Source organism: Drosophila grimshawi, unplaced genomic scaffold, assembly GCF_018153295.1.
Source record: "Drosophila grimshawi isolate 15287-2541.00 unplaced genomic scaffold, ASM1815329v1 contig_44, whole genome shotgun sequence".
Taxonomy (NCBI): Eukaryota; Metazoa; Arthropoda; class Insecta; order Diptera; family Drosophilidae; genus Drosophila; species Drosophila grimshawi.
In genome coordinates this window covers 14,343,461-14,364,398 of record NW_025063240.1, presented here as the reverse complement: position 1 = coordinate 14,364,398, position 20,938 = coordinate 14,343,461, and the positions used below count along the sequence as shown (strand labels likewise).

At 41.0% G+C, this 20,938-nt stretch overlaps 1 protein-coding gene across 1 annotated transcript; it reads left to right on the top strand.

The window, feature by feature from the left end:
* The first annotated feature begins 273 nt into the window (after positions 1-273).
* Positions 274-19,006, top strand: LOC6557113 (transcription factor sem-2). The gene is made up of 7 exons (XM_032743066.2): positions 274-581; positions 4,724-5,604; positions 5,784-5,947; positions 12,833-12,899; positions 12,975-13,102; positions 15,248-15,342; positions 18,053-19,006. The coding sequence occupies exons 2-7, from the start codon at positions 4,847-4,849 to the stop codon at positions 18,692-18,694; spliced, it is 1,854 nt and encodes a 617-aa protein (XP_032598957.1). The 5' UTR covers positions 274-581; positions 4,724-4,846; the 3' UTR covers positions 18,695-19,006.
* The last annotated feature ends 1,932 nt before the right edge of the window (positions 19,007-20,938 follow it).

Here is a 20,938-nt window from a genome sequence, read left to right as displayed (position 1 = left end):
AATGAATTTAAGATCGATGCACAATAACGCGTGTTGCTCATCAAATCGTGAAATCATAGCCATAAGCTACTTATTTTAATGTTAAACAATAACAACAACAATAGTGTTATTTCCATACTCAATGAATCAATAAATGAATGAAAAAAGCAGCTAAAAAAATAAGAGCATAAGCAAATAAACAAAGATAAATAAACATAAACTAGTGATATTCAACATGTAAAGTGTAAAACAAACAGCAGCAACACACACAAATATAAATACAGATAAAGATACATATGCAGATACAGATACATATACATATATAGATACAGATACAGATACAAAGCTTTGATCAGCTCAGTTCAGTTGAGCCCATAAATGTCTCTCATAAATTGTTCAAAAATTATACAAACTCAACATTTTATGGAAGCCGGCGCGGAATTTAAGCCAAACAAACCGACGCCTCGCAGCAGCCACAACAACAACAACAATAACAACAACATTCACATCCATAGTTATTAGGTATTATATAGAATATACTTAAGTATATTTGATTCCAAGCACAGCACAGCAAATACAAAGGAAATGCAGCACCATTTAAGGTAAGTCCGAATAGGACTTCGAAAGCATAGCTAATATTAAGTTAATTATAAATGTACTTAGACTCTATCAATTATTTCCACACTCTTTATCTATGTGTAATTTTTAAACTGAAGAACGATATATGCATGTATAAATAAAGCCATCAAAAGAGTATACAAAACCAATTTCAATGTTAGAAACTTGAATTTTCAAATGAGTAATTTTTTTATGGTCACACATTTAAAATTGAATAATCACTTGGATTGTGCCGAATCATTATTGTCGGAATCTTTATGGGTTCGTTTCGCTCGTGTCGACTCTGGCTTTCAGTTTTTCAACAATCACATCCTTCTTCGCTATGTTTGCTCATTTCATTGTTTGTTTTTCCAAGCTAAGAGAGCGTGGAATTCAAAATAAACGATATTAGCAGAAACCAATCGCAACAGAATGGATTAAGCCCTATAAATACAAAGGAAATAAACATGAACTCAAAAGCCTTTACAGTTTCTGAGAGCCCAACGTTTTTACAGTGTCAATCGTATTTCCTGAAGTGTATTATCATTTGGTAAATATCAATTACAAGAAAGGCAAGCTTCAGCTTGAAGCGTCCTGTACTTGTTTTCCTTAACTTATCCAGAATAGAGGTCAGCGTTGGAAATGACGCAATTTGCTAAATACACCTGTAAATAATGAACAAATAAACGATTTAGTGACATGACTTCTAATGAGAACCGAACTCCAATTCTGCTCTAGCTTGCACTACTTTGAGGTGATACTAAGCACAAGTGTGAAATGCTGATCTCAACACCAAATACAATTGTGTAAATAGAGTTTTGCTAATAAACAATAGCAGTTCCATATTTTGCGTCTTGGCCAACAACTGGAACTGGAATATAAGTGTGTACACAAATGAAGCCAAATATAGGTCCAGATGTTATCTAAGTTAGTGTGCGATAGACAGTTGAGCTGGCTGTAGATGAAGCTAACTAGCGATATTCGCACATCTCGTTACAGAAACAAGTCCCAAAGAGCTGGCATTCTAATTAATATCCATATATTTGTATTCATATTGGGTATTGTTTTGTTGAGTTTTGGGATTTGCCCTTGGCACGAACTTGACACTAAACCAAGAGATACATTTACGATGCGATTGTTGCGAGTGTGAAAGTTCTTAATTACAAACATTAGGGGGCCCCAGCGGCTTAGGGCTACGGATCACAATCACAGCGTGTGCCCAAGAGACACTTTTCAATGGGGGAATGAAATGAAAAAAAAGGGGACTGGGACTGGGACTGAGATTGGGATTGGAACAACAGAGAGACAAGAGCCCGAGCATAAGTAGAAGCGGAACGATACATTTCAACACAAAGTGGAGACACTTAAAGCTCTACCTGTATTGAATTGAGATTCTCCACTTCTCTGACTTCTCGATTCTTGAGCCTAACTGCCACTCCAGAGAGCTGTGGCTGTTGCAACAGCCTCTGGGTCTCGTCTCTGCGCAGGCTCAGCATGTGGCTAAGCCGATCATAATTCTTGTTTGACACTCCAACAAACGGATGAACAAATGAACGAGAAGCAAGACAGGGATCCCAAACTGTCCGGTTGCCCAGTTGCCCAGTTGCACAGCTGCCCAGTTGCAGTCATTCAGTCTGCAAGTCTCGCGGTCTGCCAACGACAACGGGTAGCCCGTGAAAACAAGTAGGAATGCTTAACATTCCCACTACTCAACTATGAGATACTCTGTAATCTATAAATATACGCACAGACTTATCAGCTGCAACTATGAGATACACTCTGCGATTTCAAAGCAGTTAATTCCTTCAGTATGGTATACCCTATAATTGTAACTGATAGAGAGTATAAATATTTGCTGATCGGCGGGGCAATTTACTCCTACAGCGTCGATGAATCGCCGCCAGAGATTTGCATAACAAAGAGAAAAGCGTAGACGAAGGCAGTCGTTGCAATGCTCATAAATAACTTGGCTGATATCTATTAACGCTTTTACTGGTGTTACCGGATTAACGCTAGAGCCCAAAAGCAGAGCATTGCAATCGCATCGAATTGGATATTGGGCTAGAAACTCAATGGCCCACGCACTATTCATATTTTGATTGATAATTTGTTGGACAACTTTTGTAAACTGAATGATTTCCGTTAGTTCTCGCAGGGAATGGGCTGCATCAGGGTTTGGGTTGGGGTTGGGGCTGGGGTATCTCTGGTAGCATTGCTGATGATATTCACAGCAAATAAAAATATCTGGAGTGCAATTTGTGCACAGCTGGTGGTGCAACCGTTGCTGCTGCCAGTGGCCTGTGGTGCGCTCCAGTTCCAAGCGAGCACCACATTTGGCAGCAGCAGCAACTGTTGCAAGTTGCTGCCAAACCATCTTGACAACACAAAAATTTGTTTGCACTCCATAAGGATTACAAAAATATGCGTGTCCCCTTTCCCCCCTTTTTTTTCTCCAGCAGGTTGTTGTTTCTGTATCAGACCCTCCAATTTTTTGTATATTTTTTTTCTTTCATTTAATAAATTTCATGCTTAATACGCATGCCTGGGCAATTTTTACTTTAACACCAAGTGGGTAATGCCCGGAAGCAGTGCAGATGTCGCAGTTGTCGTAGGATACAAGAGAGTTATGGACATGCCGGCGGAAGGGGGAAAGGATAACAATCCAGACATTGAGATCGAAACAGCGGATTAACTGTCTGTCAGTCTGTCCAAAGCCAACAATAACGGTTATTAACAGCAAAGAATAAGCGCACTGTGAATTGTCCATAAAATTGGCAGCAATTAAGCATGCCCATCCTAAAAAATTATTAATTCTTAAAGTTAATAATAATTATTGATTTGTTTATATTACGTATTTTTTTCTTTTTGTATTTACTATATTTGCATAGAAATTATATATATTTAATTTTATGGACTATATATATGTCAAAGGTATAAAAATTAATAATAATTACTGTAATTGCATTCATAGTTTTTCAATTCAACAGAGCCAAATGCTTTAGGTACTATAATCTGGCCAAAACTGTAGTAAATGATAATAATAGAATCGCTTAAACTATTTCGCTTAGCGATTTAATTAAAAAAACATATATGGCAAATTAACACAACAGTCTAAGCAAAACTAACCCACAAAAGTGGGTATATACTTAAATCGACGCTGAAAGTCTTTATCTATGGAAATATGTAGTGCAGATGACGTATTGGTCGAGCATCGCATTAAATGGGGACTCTATCAACTTGTATATATATATATGACCGAATGTCTTCCACACGCCCAACTCAATTGTACTCCAGAATCGAAGCGTTGTCCTCGTCATCACTGCACCATTAAGCAAATTGAAAGCGTTTAGCCGGACGCTGGCGGGGATCTGCTTCTTGACCATGAACTGGAAACCCTTTTCGTCTGTGTGTCTGTGTATGTGTGTGTGTGTATTGTGGTGTGTATTTAACACATTAATCCGAGCGACCCACACTTGGTATGGGCATCAAGTGGGCTGCATAAGTCCCGATTATAATGCACGCACATGTGAATTGAAAAGCCGAGAATTGAAACCTATCAACGGCAATGACCTGACTTGACCGTATTTAAAAAGAACCGTATTGGGTGCCCAAAACCGGGCAGCAAGAAGAAGCAGACAAAAAAAAAAACGAGAGAAAAAAATGTGAAATGGTCTTCAAGTGCCCCGATGCATAATGAACAGGATGTTACTGGACGCCGTTGCCGTTGCCGGCGTGTGCAGTTCCGTCCCCTTAAGTAAGGGTTGACATTCGGTCGACAGAAAAGGCTTCATTCAGCCGGAATCTCGAGTTGAGGTGGCGACCGCCAGCACAGCCAGCAAGTGGCTCTGGGGTCCATTGTTTCTACTTCATGGAAAGGGGATGCGGTCTGTCGTCGAGCTTTGGGGCATGGGCGACAGGCGACACACTTTTAAAAGCCCAAATCAATTAGTTAATTGATTAACAAAGCCCAAAAGGGATGCATAAGATTTTCAGCTTATGCCTTCAACATTTGTCGCCTTATTTTTAAACATGGCTGTGGGGTTCTTATTAGGAAAGTTATCGATAACCGAAAAAATTTAATATATTAAAAAAAAAAATTGAAATATGAAATTAATCAATTTGCGAACTGATCTTGTTTTACAAATAGCTCAACTCTTACTCTTCAAAGCACCTTAACCACCGACACCAATAGAACCAAGCCAGCCACAAACACAACAACACAATCCCGGCCACAAGCCAGCAACAAATCCACTGCGGCTCCATCTGTAAAATGATGGAACGTCTATCCACACATTTGTCACTCTCGGGATTATCGCTCGCACATCCATTGCAGAGTCATTTGAGCTCGGTGAGCTCCAGCAGCGGCACACATCTGGGCCAATTGATACAGCATCATCAGCAGCAACAACAGCAACAGCAACAACAGCAGCAGCAGCAACAACAGCATACCACAGAACAGAGCCACGCCCACAGTCACGCCCATCATCACACTCAGCAATTGGCGCTGGGTCAACTGGGGCAGCAGCATCATCATCATCAGTGCAACAGCAACAGCAGCGGCGGTTCACCCAACGGCGGCGGCTCCTCCGCATTGGGCCTGCATCCACATTTGCACCACTCAGCGGCGGCAGCAGCAGCAGCACATCATCTGAGCGCACAGCACTCGCAGCTGCATCAGCATCACCACGTGGCAGCAACAGCAGCAGCCGTACAGCAACAGCAACCACACTCAACAGCCTCGCACCACACAACCCAAGCAGTCAGCTCGGCAGGCAGCTCGCTGCACAGCCAATCGCAGGCGCAGTCGCATCAGCCGCACAGCAACGGCCTTGGCCAGCATCACAGTCTCGTCAGCTCCGGCTCCAGCTCGAGTGCGCCAGTGCATCACACGTCCAGCACGTCCAGCACATCGAGCAGCGTCATGGCAGCCGCTGCAGCTGCACATCTGCACCACAATTCACAGGCATCACCCATCAGCAATCTGCACCAGAACATGGGCAGTCTCATGAACAGTGGCAGCAGCGCCAGGTGAGTTAGTGCAACATCTGATAACAACAACTATTCTTTGAACTATTTAATATTAGACTAGTTCAACAAAACTGAAGCAATTTTTAAATGATCAACAATTTATTGAAAATATTGATTCACCATTAAAATTGTATTGTAAAAGTTCATATTTGAATAGCTTGCCTTTATTGAATTCACAGCGATGTCTTCTTTAGCCTGATGATACAGAATACAACGAAACGACAGAATGAGGAGCACATAAAACGTCCAATGAATGCGTTTATGGTCTGGTCACGTTTACAACGACGCAAAATTGCTCAGGATAATCCCAAAATGCACAATTCGGAGATATCCAAAAGGCTGGGTAAGTGATCATAATACTTTGTAATATTCAAGTCTAGACAGTTGCGTTTGAAAGAGTAGATTATTGCATATTTATGAATTGTGTGTATGTTGCAAATAAAATGAAATTCTCGTGTTGAATTATAAGTCTGAAGAACATGCAAGCCACTCAGCTGAGCTCTGACTTGTGGCCAGAATGCATGGCACTTTAATCTCTTTCCTTTTTTAACGAACCACAATAGGTGAGAACGATGGCTTTATGTGTGTACATATATTCATATATTGTGCAAGCACTCGTTGTATGTTTGTAATCTGAAAACAATGAATAAATCTCACACAAAACTAAATTAAGAGGCGGCACACGACCTGCCAATCTCTCGCGCCCACTCGCTCAGTCACCCCCACTCTCTCTCTCTCTCTCTCTATCTGTCTGCCTCACTCTCTCGTTTACTTATGCAACTTAAACTAATCAACGTAATACCGGCTGGTATCCCAACCGCACCCCTCCACAACTGCCACCCACTCCAAATTCATGGCAATGACAATGACAAACCAAAAACTCGCTCTCAACGCAACTGTCAAAACTGACAAGCGGCTGTCAAACAACGGCAGGAAGAGCAGATCGAGCCGAGGAAGCTGTTGATTATGCTGGAATACGAAGGCGAGAAGGGTTGCCTGCCTGCCCACAAGCCATCCCCACCCCCAACTGCAGTAGCAAAGGAGACGGTGCCAAATCATCGACGCCTGCCTGCTGCCGCATTGTCTCGCCGCTTAACTAGTTGCAAAGTTAAGTAGTTTTTATCGGGTGGGGCGGCGGCGGCTAATCCTACGCACAAACACAGCGTACCTTATCTGGGCTATGCCTACGGGTTTCGGGATACGGGATTCGAGATTTTGGTTTCCAATTCGCATCAAATTCAATTTCAATCACACACGCAGCCAGACAGACAGACAGACAGGCTAAGAGGCACGTGGCAAGTGACAGCAGAGATCTTTAGCATAACAATGAGGCAACAGGCGCTGCTACCTTTTGGCCAACTCATGCATATTGGATGAGACTTGAGCAGTATAAGCAGTAAAAAAGAAGAAGAAGAAGCAGAAGAAGGAGAAGACTATGCGCTCCTTGCTGCTCCTTGCACTAATCAGGCCCACAATATACAAAATACTGTCATAACAGCGATAACAATAAGCCCAAAAAGCGTCCCTCATCGATAACAGGCAAAAGTATATGCCACAAAAGTTGGTGGCAGCCATTTTGTGCAATTTTTTAATAAAACTCGACGGGGCTTCCAATTTCAATTCCACTTCCATTTCCATTTCCATTTGCTCAACTCCCATCGAGTTGCGCTGCCTCTGGAGCACTTGTGAAATGACTTTTTCTTTTTTACCTTTGTTTAAGCAAAAACAATGCAAATTAAACGCGACTCACTTGCAGTGCAGTTGAGCGCAACAACAACAAAAACAACAACAAAAACAAAAGGCAAACTCGCTGCACTTGAATGCGGGCAGCTGGCCAGAAGGGGGCGCGGTTGTTACTGAAAAAGCCAGCAAATAATCCACAAGTTAACGACTTCAAGTTACCACGTTAAGATTTCTTCTATTCTCAAAAAGAAAAACCTGATTTTGAGCTGCTTTTCAAATTTGAATTTATTTGTTCCAAGACTTTGAGTATCGATAAATTTAACATTTATGACACAGTTAAGATTTGATTACGTTATTCTGTTTATTTTCTCAAAATACTCGGTATTACTGAATATATGACACCAATTTAATATTTGTAAAAAATCGAAAACAATATGAAAAATGTTGCACAAAAATATGTGTGCAGTCAGAACATTCATTCCGCCTTAAACTGGAGTAGAGGGTGTAACCAGGCAATGAGGGTGGCTACAACCAATGTTGGTGATGTTTTTCACAGCCATTAAAGGTATTTCTTAATCAGGCAACTGACTGCCTTAAAAACGTTTTTGAACGCAACGTTTCACAAACTCTCAAACTCTCAAACCAGAGTTCAAGTAGCAGGCCAAACCAATATATGAAAATCGATGCCTAGCAAACAACAGCAACAACAGCAACAACAATCTAAACACAATGTACACTCCACAACAAGCTTGAACTTTTTGGTGGTCTGAGATTTTGAAGGAAGGCGCGAGCTTTTGTTCGCATTTCATTTCACCTTTTTTGTCGATTTGGTTCTTTTTTGTTGTTGTTGTTGTATTTTGGCAAATCCATTATATCAATTGACAGTTCTGTGTAATATTTGCTGTCAGTTGCAGCTATTGTTAAGTTTGCTTTACTTTTTTCTTGAGCAGGGAGTACGAAGAAGACGCCGGTTGCCATTGTGGTGAATGAGCTGCTGCTGGTCAGAGTGGGGCAAAAGGAGGCTCAAGATGTAGGTAACTCGCTTACAAAACAAGTAAATAGAAAAGAAAAAATCAGGACCTTTTCCAAACGAAACACACATGAAATTGGCAGTTTCCTTGAACGAACTTTGAGGCATTTTAAAGTTGAAATTTAAAACTAAGAATATATATTTAAACCTATTAATTGCTTCAAGTTATGCTCAATTGCAGCTGCAACAACAATGGGGCAACTCTGTCCAAAATAAAAGGCGAAAATAAACCATTTGCCACATTTAAACAAATGATAAAGTTTTGCACTTGAAAAAGTTTGCCCTGGCATTCAATTAAATGAAATAAAATAAATACATAAAGGGGCTCATTATGAAAAATTGTGCAGAGAAAAGGCGGCAAGCAAAAAAAAAAAAACTGTGGCATCAACAAAGGCGCCACAAAAAATGGCGGCGCGAAAGCTACTTTTTTAAAAACGCACACATACACATACAAACACACACACACACACACACACACAGATACAATGCGAAAGGCACACTGCAAGAGAGCGTCGAGAGTTGAGTAACGGTAACTGGCAACTGGCGACTGGCAACTCTGGAGAGCTCTTCAGACGCCGCCGTCGCCGTCGGCGTTGCCATTTATTTTATTATGCCAAACAAAGGGCAAACAAAAACAACAGCAAAATAAAATAAAAATAATATAAAATAAAAAAATACAAAAAAAATGTGTGTGGTATAGAAAACAATTTTTGTTGCGCTGGGGCTTAATTGAAATTGTAACTGTCATTAATTACTGTCTGGAAATTTGAATTAACAACAAAACAAACAATAGGCGACACAAACAACAATCACAACAACAACAAGAGCCACGTCAACAAAATGGCAGTCACTTTTGTTGTTGTATGGAAAATTGTTTTGAAAATAATTGAAAAACCTGTCGAATCGCCTTCGTTTCCTTTTTTAATCAAAACTCTGTCCGCCCAGCTCCTGCGCGAATATTAAATAATGTTAAACAAAGCCCCCCCGAGAGATGGATGGCTACCCAACTGACTGACGACTGACGACTGACGGGTCTCGAACAGTCGATGCTCGAACAATGGCCAAAGACTTTGACTCGATTCTCGGATTCGATTGCCATTGCGATTGCGACTTCGATTCGCATTGCGCATTGCGAGCACAAAAGGTCGAGCTCTCAAGCCTTTTGCCCCACCACTCTGTAACTTCTTTTGTTGCACAATAAAGCCCAAACAATTGATTAGTTTGCAATTGAGGAAAAAAGGAAAAACGTTTCCCCTTTTTTCAGCAGCAGACAGCAGTTCGAACTTGAAGGTCGGCCTGGCAATTGGCAGGTGTGTGAGAGACGACAGTCGAATTATGTATCAGACAGTGGGCGGTTGTGAGTTCTTAATTACAACACGCCCAATCAAATCGAGCATCAGATACATTAAGCAATTCTTTCATTATGAAAGGGAAGCCAAAGCCATTAATTATGTAACTACGGTTATAAAATTCAGACTAATTAAAGTAAACCACAGAAATATATATTTAAATATAAATATTTATATTTTAAATGATCCACCAATATATTTAGATAATAAGGACTATAATTCTATAATTTAGTTATTAAACATTTAATATGACGATCTATTATAGCTCACCTTGAATCAATTTTATAAAATCGATATTTAAGTAGACATTTTCATTATTATCGACACTCTACTGTCTCTCCCTCGTTTAGCGAATAGAATAAGAGCTCAGTTTTAACGCCTATCCAACACTATTCAAGAGCATCAAATTGCAGGGCAAATAGTTTAATCGCTGGTCAAATTATGAGTTCAGACAGAGAGCAAACGGTCTAGTGGGCGCCACTCTCGGAACAGAGTAAATAGAGCCCAAGGGTCCAAGTCGAGACTCCGTAATCCCCATAAGTAGCCCAATTGTGTAATGTGTGAGTGTGAACTTCAAATCGAGAACTGTCCCAAAAATAGCACTCATTCCCCTCACCTTACTTATTTGTAAGGGTCTGGAAGTGAACAAATTGTGGCTCGGATAAGTTAGTCGTAGTAGCCCCAATTGTAAAACTGTGTGAACTACAAACTGCAACTGGAGCCGGCATCTGTTCAATATTTACCCTGTGTTTAGCACCCACAGCATTTTCCAGTGTTTCTTCAGGTTGCTGTTGTATTCGGGAAAAACTTGTTAATTATGCTTGAGCCAGTCCGAACTCGGGCACTGTCTGCCGCACATCTTGGCAACTGTCATGTGCAACTTGTACTTGTTTTTCATATCAATTATTAAGCCGGCCACTCAGCCAGTTGGCAGCGAGCAGGGGACGGGGGAGGGGGGAATGGGCGCCAGACGACAACGGGCAAACATAGACATTGTCCAATTGTCATCCTTTTGTGGCATGTCAACTCAGCCCTCCTAAGTTTATACAACTGTACAACTTGTAGATACTACTCCCACTCCATTTCTCTCAATCTCCCTTTCTCGCTCGTCTTGTTTATTATTATGTGAGTTGTCTGCAAGTCTATGCCTCCAGCTATATATTTGCCCCATAAGGTGTCGTGTGCACAGGAGTTGAGTTGTGCATTTGATGCCCAGTTGCCACTTGGACGGCTTGTCAATGTATCTATAAATTAGTATTTTAGCAGCAACTGCCGGTAAAAGGGGCAGCTACTTGCAATATGAGTGGCTCCAAGTTGCTAGTTGGGGACAGGGGCACATGTCTAGTCTTTGGGCGCAATTGTGCTTTTGTGTTGCGTTTATTGTTATACTAGTTTTTGTTGGACTAACTCACTTAGAGTGTGTGTTTGTGTGTGTGAGCGTGTACGAGTGTGTGTGGGCCTGACAGCCGTTTCTTCTAAGCCCTGTCAACGTCCTGGAGCTGTTAGCTTGCTTGTCATTAGTGTTGTGTATTATTATTGTTGTATTATCCGATAACAATGACATTTTTGTGTGTCTGTGGGGTGTGTTTGTTTCGCTTGTCAGTGACTAAAATTACACATTATAACTAATTAAGGAGATTTCCCTAGAGTCCGTTTGTGCTGTTACACATATCCGTCAACTAATTTACTTCCAATCTGTTCCAACTTTTTGCATAATAACAACGATTCGGCTAAATAAAAGGCTTTGTATTAATAGAGAAGCGCTTAAAGATAAAAATGGGAACAATAGATGGACTAAGAAGGTTCTTTATATATACGAGGTTCTCGTATATATATATCATAAATGGACAAAGCGTAATAATTTGTGTTAAATAATTTGAACAATATTCTTCTTGGTCTTTTTCGTATACGATGAAGATTAATTTTTATGGACGAGAAAAATGAAAGTTTACTGGCTAAAGTTAAATCAAGAATTTAATTTCAACTTAACGCTAATATTTGATTTTTACAATTTTGAATTTTACTGCTACATTTTATTGTTATTAGTCTATGTTACCTATATTAATTAATTAAATATTTCAATTACTTAACCGCATTTATTTGGAGCTGAGCTAATAAAAACATTTATAAGTTGGAGCTTACATAGAAGGTTTTAGCTTCTTATTAAGCAGCTAACAATTGTCATATACAATGATACAAACATTCCAATTCTCTAATCCAAGGCTATAACCAGCATATACAATATATCGACTCATTTGGGGCAAATAAGTGAAGGGGAGAACACTTCGCTCTTGTGAGCATTTTAGACTTTATCAGCAGCCTTGTGACACATGTCATTATAACATTTTACATTAACTTAAAAACATTTGCAATTTGTGCGCACAATGAGGACCCACAATCTGTCATACAACCAAGAGGGTCCTGCCTGCCACTTGCCACTTCTGAGAGTATATATGTGGCACGTGCATATGCCATGTATTCATTCAGTACAAATACAATAGCGAATACAAATACAAATACAAATACAACATACATCCTCGAAGAGCGGGAGAGCGAGACAGGAAGTGCTACGCAAGCACGCCCCCAAATGGGCCCAAGCCACCTGCTGGTTTCGGGCCATTATCGTGCAAGGACTCGGGTATCTTTCTCTAACCAGTCAGTGCCGATCTGAGCCGAGTTGAATGTGGAGTGAGTTGCTGACTGAACTGAACTGAGTTGAAATGCACTGACAAACAGGCAACGAGACAAACAACGAGACAACAACAAACGACGACAATGCCAAAACTGGCAACAATGGTGGTCACATAGACAGGGACGGGGACATACTATAGATGGCCAAAACGGCAATAGAAAGAGATAGAATGAGTGAGAGAGTGAGTGAGAGCCATGCAATGGAAGTGGCAGAGAAGGAAGATGACAACATTGTTTGGTATCCTTCTTGCTAGTGGCAGACAAAACAAGTTTACACGGCTTGCGTGTGTGTGTGTGTCTGTGTGGCTGTTAGGAAATTATGTTGATGTGCGTCCAGTTCTGGAGCAGGTTGACATGAGTGTGTGCTTCATTGTGTTGCCACATTTTGACAACGGCTTCAAGTGCCCAACGTGAAGTATCCCATGGATTAACAACTTATATGTAGTACATTTATCTATATATAACTCGTTTCCAGGTGCCGAATGGAAGCTGCTCACAGAGGAAGAGAAACGTCCTTTCATCGATGAGGCAAAACGGTTGCGGTAAGCTAAGCCCCAACTACCCCTACTCCTCCTCTCTCATCTATATTAAGCTTGCAATTTATTGTATCTCAACAGTGCGATGCACATGAAGGAGCATCCTGATTACAAATATCGACCTAGACGCAAGCCCAAAGCTCTGAGACGCGATGGTTACCCATATCCCATGCCATATCCATCGGTTCCCGTGGAGGCGTTACGAGCAGGTATGCAAGATCATCACAAACTATCTTAAAAAACTTTGAACGGACAGCATTTTGCATAAAAATAAAAGCTCTAGATTAAAGATTAAAACAGTCAACTAACATAAATACAACAGGCTTGAAAATAAATCTGAAAAATAATGTATATAGAAGTTGCTTAGAAACGCAAGACTTTGGCTTGAATAATTAAGTTTTAGTAAATAATTTTCGAGCTTAGTAAGCTCACAATATGGGACTCTAATAATATATGTATGTATTTTAATTTTATTTTGACCCACACTCTGCAATAACATCAATTAAATTGTAAGCAAACATGAGTTGCGAACCCCTTGAAAGCAAAACACTAAAAACACAACAAATTATGCAAAGCAAGAAGGCGAGCTTTATGAGCTAAGGCATAAGACAAATGCAAATGTGGCACGACATATGTATGTATGTGTGTATGTGGCACGGTCCCACCCATACGCGGCAATAGAAATAACCCAAGAGCTGAATGAAAATATGACAAACTATACTCACACTCGGTGTGCCTGACTGGTTAGGTTTTTTGTGAGGCCCCCCCTTCCGACCTGAACAATATGGCGTCGCTGATGGGACAGGGTTGGGGGTGGCAACTAATAACCGGGCGAACCACCCGTTCACAAGCCCTGACAAACTGTGAAGTCATCATCCTGGCTTAACAACTCAATTCAAGTGACAGCACAGACAAACAGACATACAGACAGAACACATAGCATAAGTTACCATTCATGATTTGCCATACGAAAGCCAAAGGGGGCAGGCGGGTTGGCAGTGGTAGGGCGCTGTTTCATAGTTTGTTTGGTAGTTTGTCTGGTTGGAGGTTTTAAATTAGCATTTGTCACGGTATTTTTTGTTTGTCTCTTTTCGCCCCGGTTGGACCTCAAATTTTACGCAAGTTTCTTGGATTCAGTTTTGTGATGTGGCAGCAAATTTGTGCGTTGGCGGTTTAGGGATCAGTGAACCGGGCTAAGGACAATGCCATCACGATGATTTATGCGCAACGGAAATGATAATAAAAATGGTAGGAAATGCGTAATAAATAAAACGAATTAGTCCTTAGACTACTTAACTGTCACTTCAATGCACACACGGCTCCATACAAAATGCCTGTATGAGATAATGCTTACAACTGAGGCATGCAACAGCTTTGTGCTGTGCATAGAATGAGTTGATTAAAAATATAATGGCGAAAATCACGAAAGAGTTAGAATTAATGGAAAATTTGAGAACTGAATGGAAACAGGAATAAAAGACAATAAATGAGATTGTAGAATTTCATTACTACAAGAATATATAGACAAGCAGGACCTATTCATAAATAATTCAACATATCATTTATACTTTGAAAGCTAATAATTTTGGAACTTGTCTTGATGAATATAAACACAGCTCAAGCTTCAACCACTGTCATTTCACACAGATTTATTTTTATTGCGATGTTAATTTAAGCAAAAAATAATAATAATAAATAAACAAAACTACCAGCTACCTGTAAAAGTTTTGTGTAGTACCTAATCCACTATTGTCTGACATAATGGCAATGAAGATGATGCCATGTCGAAATGTCGCTACTTGAGATGAACAGAAACGCTTTCAACTTTGTTGTCTAAGCCATTTTAATTGCCACAGCAGTTAACAATTTGTACAATTTATGGATTGAAGCGCCATGAATGAAATATTTTTCAATAAGCGGCGCTTGTAATTATCGAGGCCCCTTTAACAAAAGGCCAAGAGGGCAGCTGGACGACTACCGTTTAGGGCAATTGGTAATAACTGCTTGGCATCTATCAGATGCAGATATACTCGGTATCTCTCTCTGTTTCTCTCAAGTCAAAATAGCTGATTCAGCGCACAATTAAATACCGAGGAGAGAGTGAGAGACGCACAGAAATAGGTACATATATATCTCTATATAAATATAAACATAAATATATGAAAGAGTTAACCGAACAAAAGGGGCGCAAAATATTTCGAGTGGCAATTATTTTAAGCACACAACAGACCCAAAACCATTGTCATAATTATTGTAAACTTATTTTCTTCTATATGTTTTTCTTTTTTATGTTTTTCGTTTTTCTCTCTGCTTGTTACCTTCTCTCATTTTACTTTGTTTGGCTTCACTTGCAGGCATCTCGCCGGGTTACTTCGCCCCCGGTCCCACAGCGGCCGCCTATCACCTGGGCAGCCATCTCACACAGACATCGACGCCAACAACAACGCAGGTGAGTAACAGTCTCCCCTTCCCTTTTCCTTTCCCTTTGCCTTTGCCGTTCCTCTTTCAGTTCCACACAGCCCGTTGCAGTTCTTAGATGGGGGGTTAAGCGTTCAAGTGCCTGGGCACTGTCCATCACAGAATGTTGAACGGTAGCGCGTCCAATTACATCGATCGGTAGTCGGGGTCGCCTTAATAATAATTTAATTACACACACCCATGGCGGACGCCTACTTTAAAAGGCGGAAAACATGCGGCCGTGACTAAGCGCGACACGCTTCCTGATCACACAATTCGATCCTGGACACATTCTGGCACGTCATGCTAAGGATTTGCCACAAGTTGTCATTACACATTTAGTTGCTGGTTTTTTTTTGTGGCCAGCCGATCTGTGCTGCGATAACAAGGTCTCGAAAGCAAAAACAAACAAAAACAAAATGCAGGTGCTGCCAAAAGTAGTCGTGGCCCAAGGAAAGGGCCCAGCTGCTCAGCTGGATATTACAGCCCAAGTAAACCAAAAATTGGCAATTAAAACTTGAAACTGTTTGTGGCCGTCCGCAATCCAAAATCTAAGAGGATGGAGCAGGCTCAGCGCCGCCCAGCAGCTCTGTCTTCAGGCTTTAGGCAACCTTTGGGATGTGTATGTTCATGTGTGTGTGTGCGTATATATATGAGTGTGTATGTGTGTGTGTGTGTTTATTAACAACCCATTAAAAGTCATGACTGTTGCTTGGCATTGTTGTGGCTGTGGAGTTGTGGCTGCCTATTTGAGGCTGTGATTGATGTCTGCGGCTGCTTAACATGCATTGCGGGTGTTGAAAGCCTGGCATTACCCTCTAACAATAGCCTTACTTGGTGTTAATAATATACCTTTGGCCAGGCCGTAGTAGCATTTTAATGATAGACCAACTTTAAAGGCAGCAAGCGTTCTTCTCGTTCCACAAATTGAAATCCGTATATGAAAATTGCATGGTGGGCGGATTAGAGGATGGACAAGACGGCACTTATTTTATCAAAAGCAACTCTACCACTCTGCCGAGAACTATTATTCTGTCATAACTCAACATAAAAATGCCATAATTTAAAACATTCCGATGCCTCTAAAGGTATTCCTTCAAAAGAAGTATTTCGGAAGATACGAAAGAACTATTTGCAGTTTCTCAGCACTCGTTCTTTAATCTAAGCACTGCTAAGAAAATATTATGGTTTCACAGCGATTTGTGGAGATCATTTAAGAAATTTTAAACTCAAGACTGATTTAATAGAAGCCCGAAGAAATCCGAGTATTACTTACTTCAACTTCAGCAACCCAAACTTATCGTAGACTTGAAAAAAATCATCACACTATGTGCACAGCTGACATTGGGAGGCAAAAAATAATAGAAAAAAACTCATACAAAGACATCAAAACAGTATTTGCGACATTTTAACCACCTGCCAAGGCTTTAACCTCCATTGCAACATAATTGGGCCTTAAGCCACTCTAAACAATCGGGGTAAATCAATTAACTGAACCGAAATCCAAACATAAACTCCGTTTAAATCACCGTGCATCAAAATATTTACCAATCCACACTAATTCCCAATTGGGCGCATATCAAATCAAATCAAATTGTAATCCAAAACGCTTGCGGGCTAAAACACACAGACACACACACACAGGCACATGCAATGACTCTGTCAGTTGGCGCTGCTCCTGTTGTTATTGCTATTGCTGTTGCTGGTGATGATGATGATGATGTGTTAACAACATAATTATAGCCCAGAGCAAAGTGCTCTGCGAACGGGGAGCAACCCCTCAAAACAACCACTCAAAACAAAACGGAAACGATGCAAAAACAACCCCTTACACACTTAGCACCCGTTTATAAGAACCCAGATCCCACTCCGCTACCCCACCCCGACCTCGCTCGCGTCCTCGTCCTCGTCCCATTCTCAGATCCAGTCGTAAGCCCGAACCCTATTAACAACTGGTGTTGCAATGAGAAACGTATTGCAAATCAAATAACATTAAACTGAGACGTGTTTTTCTATTTATTTTTGTTGCGTGGGGTTGTTGTTGTTGCTCTTATTCATCCTGTATCCACAATTAGTTGGTCAAATAAAGCCGCAAAAGTGTTAAGCAATTTGCACTAACCAAGGGTTACGCCTCACACCCACAAATTATACAGCTTTATACTTGATACTCATGTGTATTGAGGATATTAGGGTATTGGATAACCTTATCAATTTATTCATTATTCCAGGCTGAACCAATTAACATTTAGCAGGAAATTATCAATATATTAGAGCCCAATAGCATCCCACAAAATCAAGGTTACTTAATGGTTTGGCATCCTGATCAATACTTTATTCAAAGGATTTCATGTTAAAGTTCGATCCCAAAAAAGTTTTCCCCAGCCATAACTTCGTCAAAACTCAACCGATTTGCAAAAGCAATATGTTTTTATTCATGGTTTGATATCTAGAGAAATACTGCATTAAAACTTGGAAACATGATTTCTGGTTGGAATTCATGTTAAAAGTTATATCACAATAAATCCACTTGTTCTAATCTTTCTACCGTCACAACTTCCTCAAAAATCAACCGATTTTCAAAATCAAAACATTTTTGTTCATGATTGGGTCTTTCGAATAATAATGCATTTTAATTTGGAAGCAGATTTGGTCATTATTTATATACTAAGTCAGTTTATAAGGATTATGCTTTGCCTTTTCAGGCCACACTCTCTGGGCAGATGGACAAATTTGCGGCACTGGAGCGCAGTTCTTATCTGAGTAATGCAGCTGCCGCAGCAGCAGGGGGCAGCCATGCGAGTGCTTACAGCGCCTATCTGGATCCCAGTGTGCTGACCAAGGCCTACTTCGACTCCAAGATGTATCAGGATCGTGGCAACTATGCCTTTGATATCTCTAAGATCTATGGCGCCCAGCAGCATGCGGCGGCGCACCACCAACAGCAGCAGCAGCAACAACAACAGCAGCAACAGCAACAACAGCAACAGCAACAACAGCTGCTCATGGCAAGTAGTGGTGCAGGTGGTGCTGGTGGTGGTGGTGGCAGTGCCGGTGGCAGTTCGCACAACAACAACAGCAGCAGTGGCCTGGATGATCGCGATGCCACGCCCCAGCTGGATGCGGGTGGTGGTCAAGTGGAGGCAAAACCGCATCTGCATTCGCCCAGCGACGTCGGCTTGGACTATGCCCATCAGTATGCCCAGCAATATGGCGGCCAGTTGGCCAGTGCCGCCGCTGGAGTGGGAGTTGGTGTTGGTGTTGGAGTGGGCGGCGCTGGTAGTGCTGGTGGTGGTGGTGGCGGAGGCGCCACTGATTTTCGACGACCGTTGACGGTCATCTTCTGACCGCCATCGTCCAATGGCAGCGAGGAGTTGAACTTGTCTATGACTTAGGAAATGAGAGATTAAAGTTAAACGTAGCCAACTTTACAGTTAAGCCTCGAGTTGTAAACTAATCATAAGCTTTGTTAAAATGGGGAGCAGCAGCAGCAGCAGCAGAATTAAGAAGCGGGAGCAGGTGCTGGCGCATGTGGTGATGGAGGACTCTCAGACCCACATACACACACACACACACAGATATAAGGCAGGAAGACAAAACGAGCGGTGCAATTTTTTATGTTTTAAACGCTGAACGAAGTGCATAGCATAAATTTAAAATGTATTTAAATTCTACACATATACAACATCAAAAATACAAAAGAAAAACAAAATACAACAAAACAAAAATGCAACAAATAAAACGAGCATTGTCAAAAAGCAGCAAATTGTTGTTAATCAAAGGGGGTGGTATATATTTTGTTAGAATGGAAAACCCCAATGAACAATTTAAGCGCAGACTTTAAGGCATTGTATAATTTTAATTTTACTACTTACTATTAGGCTTAAACTATTTGTCTCTTTAAATTCTCTTACAAAAACTTATCAAACCGCTAAAAAGACATCAAAACATATTCGTTTGCCCTCCATTTGATTCGAGATTAATTGCAAGTGAGTGGCGGGCTGTCGAGCTGACTAAGGGTGGGAGTGGGAGTGGTGTAAGGTCCACGAGTGCCCTCGGAGGGTTGCAGGGTGCTGAGCGAAAGTCAAGAGCGCGCAAACCGTTAAACGCTTCCTAATTAAGGTAACTTCTTGTGGCAGCTCCTTTTGGCCAATCAGCTGCCGCTGCCGCTGCTGCAGCCTTCGTTGACAAACTCGCAAAGCGGTCTGCATTTCGTTTGCTCAAGCAGCGGCAACAACTCAAAGAAGTTACCGTTCGCCACTAATTAGTGCGAGTCAAGGTGCAAAAATCACCCACAAATTTAATTAATTTTATGCCGTTTTGAGCGCAGCTGCAATTAGCGGCAAGCCTATTAAACGCTAAAGAGGGGTTGAATTTAATCTTGAAATTTTGCCAACATATTTAATACATTATAATACTTGTAATAACGTATACAAATTACTCGCGTTAGAGTAACTTTTCAACAATTTTCTTCCGTTTAATTCGCAATAGAAGGTAATTTGGTATTGTGCTATAGATGGCGCCGCCACAACTCGTGAGAGCTGAAGATTAACCTAGATGGCGCTTACACCAGCGACATCTATGTGGCTTACTTAATGTGAACACTCAAGCTTCTCCAAACACTCGCCAGAGCGCACAGTTGACTGTACGTTTTACCATATGCTGAATAGGTGGCGCTAGTCTGAAACGGGTATGTGTTTAGTGGCTGCTTGGCAGCACTGGTTATGTTAACTTCATTCGCTGTTGTTACCGCCACCTACATCTGGTGGTTAACCTTGTTCAAACATTAACAGTGCATAGACTTGCTTGTTCTGTTAATATTGGTATGTAAATGTTATTTGTCTACACCATTTAAGATTTCTTAGTTTTGAAACTAAATCAGTAAAAAATTGTACTTCTCTTAACCCATAGAATATTATTAAATGATCAAATTTATAAAAAAAAAATTTTATGAACAGATAAAATTGTATAAAATCAAATCTCTTTGTGAATTCGTCGTGTAGAAACTCTCAGAGCTGGAACAAGTTTATGCATAATACAAAAACCTTATTAGACTGGCCAATCGATATGTCCATATCGGTCAGTTAGAATATCAGTGGATCTCTTATTAGTAAAGAAAAATCGAGCCTACCTTTTTAAAACCGTTGATTTGCATATTCAGTGGTAAATTGCTATCAGATTTCTCCATTCTTCACTGCTGACTACTGACACGCCCACTTTTGCCCACCTCAATGGCCTCCTTACCGCTGTGGTTTCACTGCGCTCATTTAAAACACAAATCACGATTAGCGAGCCACATTTCCATATTTTTGGGCGACAAAAAACTTTTGCCCGCAACGATGGCAATTGTGGGCGATGGCAACGATGGCGACACTGTCGACGACTCCTCCATAAATTATTGCAGCTAAAACGCAGCCAAACAATGCGACGTCACTGAGTGGACAATGAGTGGGGCGGGAACACGGAAAGGTGCCCGGGGACTTTCGTCGAAGCCATAAAAAGCGCTTCAAAAATACCCAAAATTATGGCAATCATCGCACAACCCAGCCAGGTCCTGGTTCTGGTCCTGGTCGAATTCCGTGTGTCCCACC

Bases quoted from the DNA above. Each gene is read 5' to 3' on its own strand.
- LOC6557113 (XM_032743066.2), top strand. From the start codon at position 4,847: ATGATGGAACGTCTATCCACACATTTGTCACTCTCGGGATTATCGCTC. The intron at 13,103-15,247 runs GTATGCAAGATC...CTTCACTTGCAG, and splicing joins CGTGGAGGCGTTACGAGCAG to GCATCTCGCCGGGTTACTTC. The intron at 15,343-18,052 runs GTGAGTAACAGT...TTGCCTTTTCAG, and splicing joins CGACGCCAACAACAACGCAG to GCCACACTCTCTGGGCAGAT.